Source organism: Typopeltis vanoorti, chromosome 14, assembly GCF_054136105.1.
Source record: "Typopeltis vanoorti isolate ZY-2024b chromosome 14, IOZ_Tvanoo_1.0, whole genome shotgun sequence".
Classification (NCBI taxonomy): Eukaryota; Metazoa; Arthropoda; class Arachnida; order Uropygi; family Thelyphonidae; genus Typopeltis; species Typopeltis vanoorti.
This window is the reverse complement of record NC_143562.1, coordinates 61,051,861-61,067,308: the sequence shown is the minus strand read 5'-3', so window position 1 is coordinate 61,067,308 and position 15,448 is coordinate 61,051,861. Positions and strand designations below refer to the sequence as shown.

The 15,448-nt window shown below is 38.0% G+C and overlaps 1 protein-coding gene across 1 annotated transcript in view; it reads right to left on the bottom strand.

The window, feature by feature from the left end:
* Polr3D (RNA polymerase III subunit C53) overlaps positions 1–15,448 on the bottom strand; it is a 90,883-nt gene that overhangs the window by 50,756 nt on the left and 24,679 nt on the right. Inside the window, exon 4 of the mRNA XM_090403914.1 lies at positions 1,798–1,949. Within this exon, the coding sequence (XP_090260040.1) occupies positions 1,798–1,949 (152 nt within the window). The remainder of the gene's footprint in view (positions 1–1,797; positions 1,950–15,448) is intronic.

Here is a 15,448-nt window from a genome sequence, read left to right as displayed (position 1 = left end):
AAAATACCTTGGAGTGAGCCTGGACAGAAGCCTAATCCATAAAAGGCACATCATCAATCTCTCCAATAAAATTAAAACCAGAAATAATATCATTTCAAGGCTTGCTGGAACAACCTGGGGTTGTGGTGCAGAAGTCCTAAGGTCATCTGCACTAGCCCTCTCATTCTCTGCAGCAGAATATTGCAGAGAATGAGAGGGCTAGTGCAGACGACCTGTCTGGGAAAGAAGTACACACACACACACACACACACACACACTAACATTATAGACACCCAGCTAAACTCTACCATGTGCACAATTAGTGGGACAGTGAGAAGCACCCCTCTCTCCTGGCTGCCTGTTCTATCTAACATTGCTCCACCACATATATGGAGAAGACAAGCCTCAATTAAGGAATTTAATAGAGCAATGAGTAACCCACTCCTGCCTCTACACCAGACTCTCATAAACCCACCTAGTCTTCTCCTCAAATATAGAAAGCCTCTCTGGTCCATGGACAAACTCTCTTCAGCTGCGCTGCCATCAATATCTGACATATGGAGAGAATACTGGTCCAACAATCTCCCAACAAACGGCTTCCTGGTAGAAGATCCCTGTGCTCCGCAGCCTGGTTTTGGTCTTCCTAGGAAGATTTGGTCATCAATAAACAGGATCAGAACTAGTCAGGGCAGATGTGGCTACCTTCTACATAAAACGGGGGCTGTCAGATCACCCTTATTGTGATTGTTCTCCCGTGGCTCAGATGATTACTCATATTGTGTACAACTGCCCAAGGTGCCAATTTCACAGTGGTGGCCTACAGGACATCAACAAGGTGATGGATGGGGCCTTGAATTGGCTTTCCAGCCTGGACCTTGACCTGTAGTTGGTATAGTGGTGGCATGGTTATGGAGGCAACAGAAGATCATGGTCCCGTCTCACCACAAACACGTTATTCTTGTAGTCACTCTCATAGTCCTCGTCATAGTATCAGTAGAACTCCTCCTCATGTTAGAAGATGATGATTAAACCTCAGATACAGCTACATTTATGTTGTCAAGTGTTGTGAGAACGTGCAGCCTTGTCATACTTGTTGCAGCAGGATGATAATTGTCCCTAGCTTGATTACGACAAGTTACTTTTGCTTTATTTTAAAAAAAAGGAAAGACTTAGAAAGCAGGTTGTGCCTTTTATGTAATAAATTTTTATATGTTAAGATTTTCATTATTTGTTTCTGGAAATTGTGATTGTACTTTTCACTCACCAGTTTCATGTAGCCATAAGCATAAATAAATAAACAGTACTCTTAGTTATCCAGCAGCAAACTGATTTCCCAACATGACTGAATAGCGGGTCTATGACATGACATGGTGTTAAATATATCATAGGCTCACAATACAGCACAACTATATAATGCTCGCTTTCAATTTCTGAGTGTCCACTACTATTCTATATAGGACATCTTTTAATGAAACAAATTCTTAACTTCCAAGAAAAATTTCCCTCAACCTTTTCAACTCATTCCACAAATCTTTAGTTTAATTAAAACCATGGCCATGAGCTATGTCATCCATTGGTATCATAGTGTCTTTAAACTACATCCTGACATATTTTTGGTTTATCAAGTGACTCATTTGATAAATCAAAGGAGTAATAATGCAATAAATAATACTTTGTTAAAAGAAATAATCATACATTTACATGATTATTTCAAATGTTTAATAGAAGCAAAGCAATGTTGCTATCAAAGAAAGGAATTATACAATTTAAAAGCCAAATTAAGGTTAACATAATATATCAAAAAATGCTTTAGCTTACGTGACTTCTTTTGCTCAGCCACTCCTTCTGAAAATATACTTCCTTGCGATTGGATGTATCGATCACCACGTCCTCTTCCTCTGCCTCTTGCCTCATCTCTTCCTCGTCCACGGCCTCTTGTACTGGGCTCCCTTTTAGTTTCTGTTTTGGAACTAAAAATTTAAATATTCTCATTATATCAATTGCTTACTAGAAATCATAAGAATCAGCAAAACCTTTCTTTAATTGAATCAATATAGCTTGTAATTAACTCACTAAGAAATAACAGTGTTAATTTTTTTACAATCTTCCTTAAGCTCTATAGTAGTGTCAAAACAGTGATAACTTGAGAAGAAAATTCAACTGAAAAGATATTTTTATTATTTTTTTAATATCATTCCCCCCCCCCCCAACACACACACACAAGAAGTTGCAGAACCTATAGAAAACATAAGCCATGTGTGGACATGGTTAAGAGAGAAGGAATCCAGTGATGCTCTTTTTCAAAAAGACAGTAGTTCTGGCCTTCAGGGAATTCATGAAAAAGGCTGTTCTGGAGAAAAGAGATAAATGGAATGAAAGCCGGCTTGGTTGGCCGAGAAGTTAGCATATCTGCACTCCAGCCAAAAGGCTGCGGGTTCGAATCCCAACGTGGGCATGGATGTTTGCGATTGTCTTTTAAAATAGTAGTAGTGGTCAGCAGTAGATGCCGCTGTAGATGATGAAGGTACTTGTGGCTAGTGGAATGGTGGACATGGTGAGTTGTAGAGCAGGTACCCTCCCTCGGTGAGTCCTTGGACTACCTGGAGGTGTTAGGTAATAATAATAATAAAAAGGTGAATAGCAGTGGCAAGTTCTGTGGGTTGGCAGTTGTACCAGAAATGGACTACTATTGCTCACAGTATTGTAGGTTTAATAAAAATGAATGATGGATGCTAGTTCTGCTAAATTTCATCCACTGAAAAGACAAGATGCAGAAACCAATGGTCTTTGAGATGGTGTCTGGAGAGAGTGAGAGTGTTTGTGAGTGAGAGACAATATGGAAGAGAATGCTCATCAGTTAGCCAAACTGTCCTCTTCTGGACAGCATGAAAAATTTTAGAGGCTTTTCGGTTTATACTAAAAATTGACACACACATAATTTACAGATGATATAAACCAGTAGTGGTGGGAGGAAGATGTTGTTTGTTGATGGTAGTAGTAGTTTTGTGTAGTTAGAGGATTAAGTAAGGAAGATGGTGAGATGTGGTGGAGTAGTGCCTTCCCAGAATGAGTTCATTGACTCCATAGAGGTGTCACATACTAATAACAATAAAAATAACTGATGAGAGGATCCGCAGTGGATCCCAAATGACAGAATCTGTAATGATGATATCTAATGAGCTAGTTCTCCAGGTAATGAAGAAACTGACAATGGATGACCTTCTTCCATTACTATACTGAGGTGAGAGCAACAATACAAGGGTGGTCTGAAAAGTTTTCGGCCTAACAATGATAAAACGAATTTATAATTTCAAAATTATTTTTATTTTTCAACATAATCTCCCTTAAGACTAATACATTTATTCCAGTGATAAAAACACCATTATCCCATCCCTGTAGTGATTCTCAGTAAGATCTGAAAAATACCCCTCTACAGCTGCAATCACCTCTTGATTTGAAGAAAAACGCCGACCAGCAAGGAAGAGTTTTAGTTTTGGGAAGATATAGACTTCAGAGGGAGCCAAATCTAGGGAATAGGATGGATGTTCCAACAATTCATAGTGTAGGTCCCTTAATTTTCCCATTGCCAAAACACCTTTGTGGGAGGGTGCATTGTCCTGATAAAAGATAATTTTTTCTTTTTCAAATAGGATCTTTTCTCACGAATTTTTTCATCTAGTCTGGTTAAAAGATCAGAATAATATTCCCCAGTTATTGTTTTGCCCTTTTCAAGATAATTAATAAACAAAATGCCTTTAGCATCCCAAAACACCAATGTCATGACCTTTCCTGCTGATGGAACAGACTTTGTTTTCTTTGGCGCTGAAAAACCAGCTTCTGTCCACTGTTTTGACTGCTGTTTGGATTCTGATGTGTAATGGTGAATCAAAGTCTCATCCATAGTAATAAATTGACACAAAATCAGTTTTATTCTTGTTAAAACGCTCCAAGCACTGTTCTGAGATTTTCATGCGAGTGAATTTTTGATCTGCTGTGAGCAAGCGTGGCACCCATCTTGCTTTTTCATTTGCAATTCTTCATGCAAAATATATCCCACACGTTCTTTTTTAAATGCCTATAGTCTCATGCAATTTCACACACCTTGAATCGCGTCATCCAATACCATATAGTGCACTTAATCAATGATTTCTGGTGTTGTAATACTTTTTGGATGTGCTTCACGTAGATCATCTTCAAGGCTGGTACGGCCAGGTTTAAACTCAGCAGCCCATTTCTTAATTGTCAAAAATGGAAAAGAGTGCCCATAAACGTTTATGAACTTCAAATGAATTTCTTTTGCCGTTAAACCTTTTACAAAGAATTTTATAATGCACAATACTCAATTTTATCCATTTCAAGGACACAGACAACACTTTTGCTTCAGACAGCTGACTTCTTTTAAAATAAAACAAACTTGATAGAATCACTTGCAATTTCACATGGATGCTTATGACAGATGTACAACTTAGAAAAAAATCTCTTGCCGAGTGTTGCCATCTATGGTCGAGGCCGAGAACTTTTCAGACCACCCTCGTAGGTTGATAGTTTGACGACAGACGTTTCTTTTTGGAATAAGCTAGATAAGGACTTGCTTTGTTTTGTGGAGTGCATTCCAGCTTAATAGGATGCAGAGATTGTAAAGAGCAAGTGCTAGCTTGTGTGTTAAGGCTTAAGTGCTGGGAGAAATGCATATTAAAAGTTTAATGGAGAGAAACAGTACTAGGAAAGGATTAAAAATAATATTTCATTCTTCCAATATTTCATTCAGTTACAGAGACATTGTCAGAGTACAAAATGAGACTTTTAACACACATACAAAAGGCAGCACAAAACTAAGTGAAATACGTGGACCAAGACTACAGTCTTAACTAGGTGGGTGGCCCTCTATGGACACTTGTTGGCAGCCTGGGATCTCTAAATATTAGTTTTCTCATGTTTTGGGGAGACATAAGGATAATCTTCTTGAATGGCAGGTAAGTAGAGGGATGTGAGCAAATATCAGAATGGGGGAACTGGACAATAAGACCTATTCGTGCTTATGGTCCTCCCCCCCCAAGATTGGTATTATAAACGTAAGAAGCATCAAATGGGAAAAAAATGGAACTAGCAGAAGAATTGGATAAGTACCACATCGACATAATAGGCATGACTGAAACAAAGAAGACAAAAACAGGTGAGATCTTTCTAAAGCAACAAATACAAAATGTTACATTCAGGCAATAACAACCTAGGGAAAAGAGGAACTAGCTATAGTATTCAACACTAAATATGAGGGTAATCTTCTTGAATTGCAGGCAGTATCAAGTGGAGTGATACGAACAAATATCAGAATGGGGAAACTGGCCAATTAGAATTATTTGTACTTAATGTCCCAGAGAAGCTTCTACCAAGGAAGAAATGGAAGAATTTTTTGAGGATTAGAGAGGGCAGCTGGCCCAATGAAAAAGGAAATTTAGTCCTTGTTGGAGATTTAAACAGCAGAGTAGGAAATGATTACCAGACATACAGAAATGTTTTCAGAAAATTTGGAGAAAAGCATGAAAGCTAATAATAATGGTAAGTGATTGCTGGATTTCTGTTTAGGACATGGATTAGTTAGTACTAACACCGTGTTCCAACATGATAATGTGCACAAATTCACATGGAGAGAAGATGTGAGAAATAAGAAAAGTCTCACTGACTACATTATAGTTGATAGCAATTTTTTTCCCACTGATTCAGGACACAAGGTATACAGAGGATTTGTATACTAGCCACTACCGATACTATCTCTAGCCCACACAGCACACTGACTATTGCAACAAAATGAATTATATAAAATACTATCGAAGGGTATTGTATAACAAACAAGAAAATAACAGTTTTTAGATAAGTATATAAAAATTTAAGAACAGAGATAATAATACAGGAACTTTCATTTTATACTGGAGGGACCTGCAGCCATGCAGCCCTTATGGCAAGCCACCACTGAATTTCATATTGGAAAGAAGAGTGGATAAGAAAGTTTCAAAATCAATCAAGATTGAACAGCTTTCAGAACACTTTTTTCACTTTCAGAACACATTTGAGTCTACAGTTCAGAGCTGAACTGTAGACTCAAATACACAAACATCATTCAAGAAAAAAAGGAGAGTTTGGAAACAAGAAACCTTGGAGATTCAATGGCAAACCAAGGAGAAAACATTGACTGATTCAGCAAGAGAAACATGTGGATAAGTTGCTGTCAGGATAGAAAAATCAGAACTCCCTGGAAGACTCACAAAGTTAAAGAGGAAGTGAAAGACTTTTTTTTTTTGACTGCCTCTTTACTTTGTGAGAAGAAACCATGTCAAAAGTTCATGGAAACAAGTCAGCTTGTGCTCTTAGAAGAATACAGAGAAAAGATGTAAGAAAACAGAACACAGTTTAAAACTAGTTAAACAAAAGTCATGGAAAGACTTTGGTAAGAACATAGAAAATAAATATCAGGAAGGTGGCAATTCTGGAGGCTACTAAAAAAGCTTAGAAATGGAGGAAATATGAGTTGCCAAAAGGTATCATACCTTATTATTAAAATACTCTGGATTAGAGATATACAGTTGTTGAAAGTTTTTCACTTGGTTATAAATTAAAGATACAAAGAAATTGGTTTAAACTTGGTTTAATCCATTATCCAAGTGTTAGCAAAGAAAGTTTGTGCCTGAACAACTATATATCTCTAATCCAGAGTATTTTAATAATAAGGTGCGAACCTTTTGGTAACTCATATAGGAAAATATGACTTCTCCATTACTTCTACCTTAGTATCACCACCTCTGGGTGAGCCTTCCCTTAATGTTATACATGTCCCTTAGTATTATACATGTCCACAACGGAGATGTGCTTTGTGTTATGGGATACTAAGGCAAGTGATGAGAAGTTATACCACCTTTGCCACGAGTTGCCCTAGTCCTGAAAGATACTTCAGACGCAAACTTTGTTTGCTTACACTTGGATAACAGATTAAACCAAGTATATAATGGCCGGTCTGGTTGGCCGAGTGGTTAGCGTATCAGCTCTCCAGGCAAAAGGCTGCAGGTTCGAATCCAGCCATGGATAGATGTTTGTGATTGTCTATAAAAATACTAGTGGTTGTTGTTCCCGGTAGAGACATTCATGTAGATGACAAAAGTAGTTGTAGTTGGTGGTAGAGACAGAATTGTGGAGAAGGTGTCCTCCCTCGATGAGTCTTTGGACGCCCTGGAAGTGTCATGTAATAATAATAATAATAATAATATTTTGGTATCTTTAATTTAATGGTGTAACTTTTTTTTCATGTAGTACTATTATAATTCTCCTGAGAGTATATCAGGAATTTGAAGAAGATATTTTGCTAAGTTTAATGTAACCATATTTATTCAAATTAGGTTGATTTTTAAGAGCAGCAGATTCTAAAAAGTCTCTCTACTACATTTATTGTGATGGAGCATGACTGTCTTTTTCCAATTGATTCTATGAGCTGTATTCAAAGCATGGTTTGCAAGGAGGCCGGCCAGATTGACCATAGTCATGACTGTAGATGTATTTTTATGTTCTTCCATGTGGATGGTAGCTGATCTTCCTGTGTGTCCATAGTAGGCCAACTTGCAGTAACAAGGATCTTTCTATATATACCTAGAACTGAGAGAGGAGGGAATTTGTCTTTAGTGGAGTGGATAAGGGTAGCTTGAAAGTGGTTCAAAGATTATATTTCTTTAAGATTCTGGATATTTTTTTCTGATGTGCTTTGGACACTGGGGATGGTGATAGCATTATTAAAATGAGCTATAGATAAAGGAATGCAGACTACAGGCCTTCAGGAATATAGACCTACTTGTCGCAAATGTCTTGCCACAATTTGTCGAGATATCCGCATACTACCAGTGCATAAATGGAGCCAACTTACAAGCTGACCTGCTGTGGTGCATTGATTATGTTTTGCTGTTATAACCAAAAATCTGTCTTCATGCTCCATGGTAGAGTGAGGCCAACCTCAGAGGGGTTGCAAGAGGAATAAAAGAAAAGAGGAGTCTGTTTGCATTTTGCTTGAATAGCTGAGGATTATAATCTTTGGGGAAGGTAAAGTGGGGTACACTGTTCCAAAGGACAGACGTAGATGGAATAAAAGAGGGGCAGTGAAGTTGATTCGGTGAGTTTTAAGATGGACTGTAAAAAGATGTTGCTTAGCAGTGGCTCTTGTTTTAATGATTTTGAAGGAGAGTGGAGTCTGAAACATATTCCATCAGTTTGAAATGCTGCCCAGAGCCTGATTATGTTCAGTATGTGAGATTCCAAACTCTCCGGCAATATCAGTAATTCTGCAGCTTTCAAGCTTTTCAATAATTCCTCCCAATGTGAAATCATCTATCCCAATGTGAAATTACTGATATCCGGAAATATCAGTAATTCTGCAGCTTTCAAGTTTTTCAATAATTCCTCCCAATGTGAAATCATCTAGATAATGTCTTTGAGACATTACAAGACATCCAAGTTTGCAACTTTATTCCTTCATGAAAAGAGCTTCCTTCAAACACAATTCGCTTAGTGCAGCCTTTTATCTTGTTGAGTGGTACCACATAAACCTTTTGCAAGCATCACATTTGAAAATTTCAATGTGTACCCACTTTCTACTTAAAATTGTCAGTTATACCAATTTCCACATGTTGATTCATCTGAATTTGCAGTTGTAATCTTCAAAAATAATGTTTGTCCTTAGGTTTCAGACACCAGTGTATCTGCTATTATGGCCATATCCTGAAGCTGTCCTGCCGTTTCTTAATCACAATCAGCAGCCTACACCACAGAAGAAGAAAAAAAAGTGAGAGAGAGAGAACACTAGCATTCCTGGACATCCTCTACTCTCACTCTCCATCTGGCATACTGACAACTTCAGTATTTTTTTATTTTTTATTTATTTATTTATTTTTTTTTTTATGTTGGGCCCATATACGAGAGGTTGGCTGGTCAACCTATAGTACATTAGTACTGTATATTGTTAGTGGGTTGGGAAAGGAGAAACTTGTTTACATTTGATTTAAAAGCCTGTACGTTGTATTCCTTGGGAAGCACGTCAGGGGGAAGACTATTTCACAGTACCGCAATAGCAGGGATGAAGGAGGAGGAAAAGAAACTTGTTCTGTGGGTTTCAAGGTGTACTGTGAAAGGATGCTGGGCAGCAGCTGTACGTGTTTCAATGGGTTTAGTACAGAGTGAGGGAATTATTGACGCTGTTTCAGATGAACATTTTCCATGGAAATATTTATAGAATATACAAATCGCAGAGACCAAGCATCTATGTGAAAGTGAGGGGAGTAGGTTGGTGAGAGATGGGTCATTTATCAATCTAATTTCTCTCCTCTGTATTGAGTCAAGCATTTTGAGGGAGCGTTTAGGCCCACTCCAAATGTGAGAGCGGTATTAGATAGCTGGGCAGATTTGTGATTTGTATAATGTTAACAGCTGTTTAGAGGTGAAGTAGCATCTGGAGCGAAAGAGAAAACCTAGTTTTTTGGAAGCTGAGGATGCAATGGTTGTGATGTGTTTATGCCAGGAGAGGCTTGATGTCAGGATAATTCCGAGAAGAGAGATCTCATCTTGTCTGGGAATTTGAGTGTTATCAAAAACAATGTTTGGGGAAAAACGGTTCTTTTTTGTGAGAAATAAGACAGAATTGGGTTTTACTAGCGTTGAAGTTGACGAGATTATCTGAGCCCCATTGGAGGATGGCTTGGAGGTCAGAATAAAGGGCAGTGGTGGTTGATGTTCTGTGGGTTGAAGTGAGTTGTGTAGAGTAGGGTTTGTCAAATGAGAGGGAGGAATGTAATGTGCTGTCGTCTGCAAAACTGTGTATTGGGCTAGAGGTCAACTGAAGTAGGTCAGTGAGAGAACTGAACCTTGTGGGACCCAGCATTAGTTGGATGGTGAGAAGATAGGGAGCCATCTACAATCACACATAGTGTTCGTCCAGACAGGAAGCTGGCAATCCATCTGCAGAAGTCCTGAGACAGTCCAAATGATGGGAGTTTGCTTAGTAAGCCTTTGTGCCACACCCAGACAAAGGCTTTAGAGATATCAAGTGCAACTACTTGGGATTCGCCAAATTTCTGCATGGCATTTGTCCAGCGATGGGTGATGTATGAGAGTAGATCTCCTGTTGATCGGCTTCGATGAAATCCGTACTGGTGGTCACTTAATAGCTGGGCACCTTCAAGGTAGAGTAGGAATTGAGAGTTGATGGTTTTCTCCATCACTTTAGATGGGACTGAAGTGAGTGAGATAGGGCAGTAGTTAGATGGTAGTGATTTGTCATCCTTTTTAGGAATGGTTTGAATGTGGGCCAGTTTCCAGGCTTTGGGATATATACCAGTGGAGTAAGAGAGTGTGTACAGACAGCATAGGATAGGAGTCAGTTCAGTTGCACAGACTTTCAGGACAATTGGAGGAATGCCATCAGGGCCAGGAGACTTTTTTGTGTCTAATTTAAACAACAGGTTTTATGATATCTTGTTGGCAAAAGGATACAGGGAGCATTGCATGTTGGGCAGTTGGAATGCCTGGAGGGCATTTGCCATTGTCAGTTAATGTGTGCATTGGAGGTAAAGTGTGAAGCCAGGAGGTTAGCTTTTTCTGTGGGTGATGTTGCAATTGAGCCATCTGGGTATGATAGAGGTGGGAGTAGTGTAGGCAAAAATTATAACCAATTGCCTTAGCAAGAGACCAAAAGGTATGGCTTCCATTTGGACAGGCTGCAAAGGCATTGATGTTATACCTGATTTTTCATTTGTACTGCCTTGGAACATCTTTTGGAGAGCCAGGGTTTAGTTAGGGGATGGCAGTTCAGAGACGTGTGGGGAATGTATGTTTTCATGCCAGTGAAGATCACTTTGGTGATACGTTCAGTGCATATGTTTGGACTGCAAGACCGGAAACAATAATCCAACCATGGGAATGTAGCATAATAGTCTTGGAGACTGTCCCATTTGGCACTGTTATAATGCCAAACTACTCTTGTGTGAGAGTGACTGTGTAAGGGGTGCTTAAGGGTTAAAGCTGTATAACTGAGAGGAGACCTCCACATAGCCTTGAAAGGAATGCAGAGAACCGACCAGGGCTTCTGACCTAATGTCCAATCCTCACCTTCTCGTGGTGCACCCTGTTGGGTATTGTTACGTCCCTATCTTATGATCTTTGTTTGTTTGTCTTATAACTTGCCTTCGTCTATATTCTTCTAACTTCTATTTTCAAAACGCCACCAAAATTTCCTCTAATATCTGAGCTATTGTTCTCTGTAGTATCCCTAGTATTTGTATTTTAACTGCGCCCTTTCGGATATTTAGTTTAAGATATCTTATACATAAACAGAGAAAGGAACTCAAATAACTGAAAGTGCAACTATTGCAGTCATGACACTATTTCTTATTACTCAACATTAATTCATTAAACTTCCCGTTTCTTAACATTAATTCCCCACGTGGTTAGGCTCGAATGTTTCTAAGCGGTGCATTGGATTAGCAATATCAGACAACTTCTTTTATCATTAAACAAAAGGTTTATTATTTCTCTAAACATGGTACATATCAAAATACACAACTAAATTACTTACACACTAAATTTAGCTTAATACAAGTAGTTGGGCTATGATTCGACAAAGGTAACTATGATCATGCCGCTACAAAATTTTTATACAAAACATGAATTCACTTAACATAAAAGATTTAGATCATCACACATTAATAGATTATTCAGCTCCAAATACACTAAGAAATACATTAACTACTCTAGCACATATATATGACAATTCCGATTCTCTACACATCACACTAGGCATACAAACTCCTCAGACTACTTGGTTACTCAATTTACACTAAACGAACTCAATATTCATTAACACACAACTATGTCATTAACTTTACTTTTACAATATAGTAGACACTCAAGATTCTTAGGATAATTAATTATTCACAAATTATCAACTCTAGCTAGCTTACTTTTAACACTCTCTATCAAACCCTAAAGTCCTATTATAATATTCTCCCTAATCACTTTAACAGTTCCGTAATATGACAATGGTATCTATCACATACAACTTCTAGTTAACATAAGACAAAATTCACAATTCCTTTCTTTAGCTTCACTTACGGGCCTTCACCTTCTACTGAACGAACTTGCTTTCATAACTTCTTGCAATTCTGGGCTATATGAACATCTGCGCCGTCGGCTGTACTATCCGAAACGAGGACATCGATATTTTCACAGCTTCATATGACTCTCTGGTATATTTCGCTTTCTACATAGGAATACGGGAATATCTTTCCCGTTCACCTTCGATTCCTTGTTGTGGCATGAGGATATATGCCATATCTCTCCACTCAGGAACACCGTGAAATCCACTAGAAAACCAAACTAAAACCACCGCGACTATCCAAACGTTTCTTCTCTTCTCGCAAAAAGGCCTCAAGCCTCCTTGACCACCTAAACGTCTCCCCCCAAGACCCAAAAGAGCCTACTCCTCGAAAATCCAAAGTCAAAAAAAAAAAGAGCCTCGAAGGGGGGAGTTACCAACCCTTTTATAGCTGCTTCCCTAATGGCGCCCTTTCTTACTTCCTTTTCCCACCTCCTACTTGTGTTCCGTCTGTCTACCAATTGGGTGGCATTTTGGCTGCCATACGTCATTTTGATCGGCAACTCGTAACAAAGTTCCCATCCGGGCATAGGCCCTAAGCGATATTCCGTTATTTCTCTTGTTAGCCTCTATCTTAACCCCCTTTCAAACCTTTTCTCAGAATTCTACTTAAAGCTTAATCCGTAGCCTCTTACATAGCGTATTTCATGACTCATCCTTTTATACTTATGCATTTAACTCTTTCATTCTTAATCGCATTACTATATTAATTCTTAGTTAGCTACTTATTTAATACAAAATTCCTTGTTTTGTCATAATACATCTTAATACATTCTTTTATTTCGTTATCTTAACTAAACAATAGACCTTTACATTTTACTCAATTTATACTGGATGCAAGAACATTACATTAACTAAATTATCCTTTTTATGCAGGGGTTTTTATTTATGTTATTTATTTTTCATGTTACACCATGATAACTGAGAATACTATATTCCCAAGATATCAGGTGTAACAGTATCTACCTGGATACTGAACAAATGAGGATGGGCTGGCAATTTGGGATTTAGCTGACCAAATTGTATTCTTATTGGTTAAACCAAAATTAAAAATGCTACAACATGACAAAATTTCATGCCAGCTGGGGCGTCGCCCAGTTAAACAAGGCCCCTGTTGTTTTCGCCAGGTAACCAGGGCGAACAGCGAAAAAGAAAGCTACCTGAACAAATCTGAAAACACACCCCAACTCAACATCATCAGAGTTAAAGATTGGTACTATCAACATAAGAAGCCTGAATGGCAAAGAAATGGAGCTAGCTGAGGAATTAGATAAGTACCAGAACGACATAATAGGGGTGACTGAAACAAAAAAAGACAAAAACTGGTGAGATCGTTCTGAGCAATAAATACAAAATGTTATATTCAGGCAATGATAATCAGGGAAAAGAAGGAGTAGATATAGTATTCAACAGTAAATACGAGGCTAATCTTCTTGAATGGCAGGCAGTCTCAAGTAGAGTGATGTAGACAAATATGAGAATGGGGAACTGGACAATGAGACTTACTTGTGCCTATAGTCCCACAGAAGGTTCTACTAAGGTAGAAGTGGAAGAATTTTTTGATGCTTTAGAAAAAGCAACTGACACAATGAAAAAGGAAAAGTTGGTCCTTGTTGGGGATCTGAATAGCAGAGTAGGAAATTATTGTCAAAAACAAAAATATTTTGGGAAAATTTGGAGAAAAGAGCAAAGCTAATAATAATGGCAAATAATTGTTGGATTTCTGCTCAGGACATGGACTGGTTATTACTAACACCATGTTCCGAACATAAAAATGTGCACAAATTCACATGAAGAGAAAAGGCAAGGAATAAGAAAAGTCTCATTGACTATGTTATTATTGATAGTGATGTTTTTCTCCCTGGTGCAGGACACCAGAGTGTACAGAGGATTTGAAATTGGAAGCGATCACTATTTAGTCTTGAGCAGGATAAAATTGAATTTCATAATGAAAAGAATAACATTTAAGAAAGTTTTAAAGCGAATAAAAGTTAAGCTGCTCTCAGATGTGAACTGTAGACTAAAATACACAAAGATTATTGAAGAAAAAATGCAAGAGTTTGAGAACAGGAACCAAACCTTGGAGATTCAGTGGCAAGCCTTGAAGAAAACCCTGATTGATTCAGCCAGAGAGGCATTTGGTGAAGTTGTCTGCAAGGATAGAAAAATCAGGACTCCATGGTGGACACAGGAAGTTAAAGAGGCAGTGAAGGAAAAGAAGAAATCATATCAAAAGTTTCCGGCAAATAAGTCAGCTTTTGCTCTTAGAGAATACCGAGACAAATGTAAGGCGAAACACTGTGTAAAACTAGCTAAACAAAAGCAAGAATATAGAAAATAAATATCAAGAAGGTGGTAAAATATTCTGGAGGTTGTTGAAGAAGCTTAGGAATGGAGGAAAGAGTGCTGTAAAAGGAGTTAGAGATGATAAAGGTGACATGAAAACAGGAGAAAAAGATATCCTTGAAGTATGGAGTAATTACTTCAAAAAATTGCTAAATGAAAAAAGCAGTGATAGTACAGTGGTAAAAAACACTCAAAATGCATACAGTCAGGAATACACATCCATACTTGAAGCAGAAAAAGCCATCAAAGGCTTGAAATGTGGAAAGGCAGCAGGAGTAGATGATATTCGGCCAGAAATGCTGAAGTATGATGGTATAAAAGTCTTACAGTGGCTGCACTGCTTAGTTCAGAAAGCTAGGACAGATTCCCGATTCCAGGGACAGATTCCCGATTCCAGGGACGAATTCCCGATGATTTGAGTAGAGCTTTCATAGTACCCATATATAAAAGGGAAATAAAACTAAATGTGAGAATTACTGAGTGTTCCTGGTAAGATATATGCAAGTATACTTGAGAAACGGTGAGAAGAATTGTGGAAGAAAAGCTTGGTGAAAAACAAGCTGGATTCAGGCCAAATACAGGCTGTCAGAATCAGATCTTCACTTTACGACAAATAGTCGAGAAAGCATGGGAATATAATAAAGATCTGTATTTAAGTTTTGTTGATCTGGAAAAGGCATATGACAAGGTGCCAAAAGAGAAGCTATTCAATACGCTACAGTTATATTGTGTCAATGGGGCATTATATCAAGCAATACTTAGTCTTTATTTCAGTTGTAAGTCAGCAATTAGAATTGAAGTACAGGAAGATGGTTTAATGTTAAATCTGGTGTGATACAAGGATATACATTACCCCCTCTGTTATTCATTATTTATATGGATCACATTATGAAGGAAAGTGGTATTAAACATGATATCAGAATTGGACATGTTAATGTCAGCTCT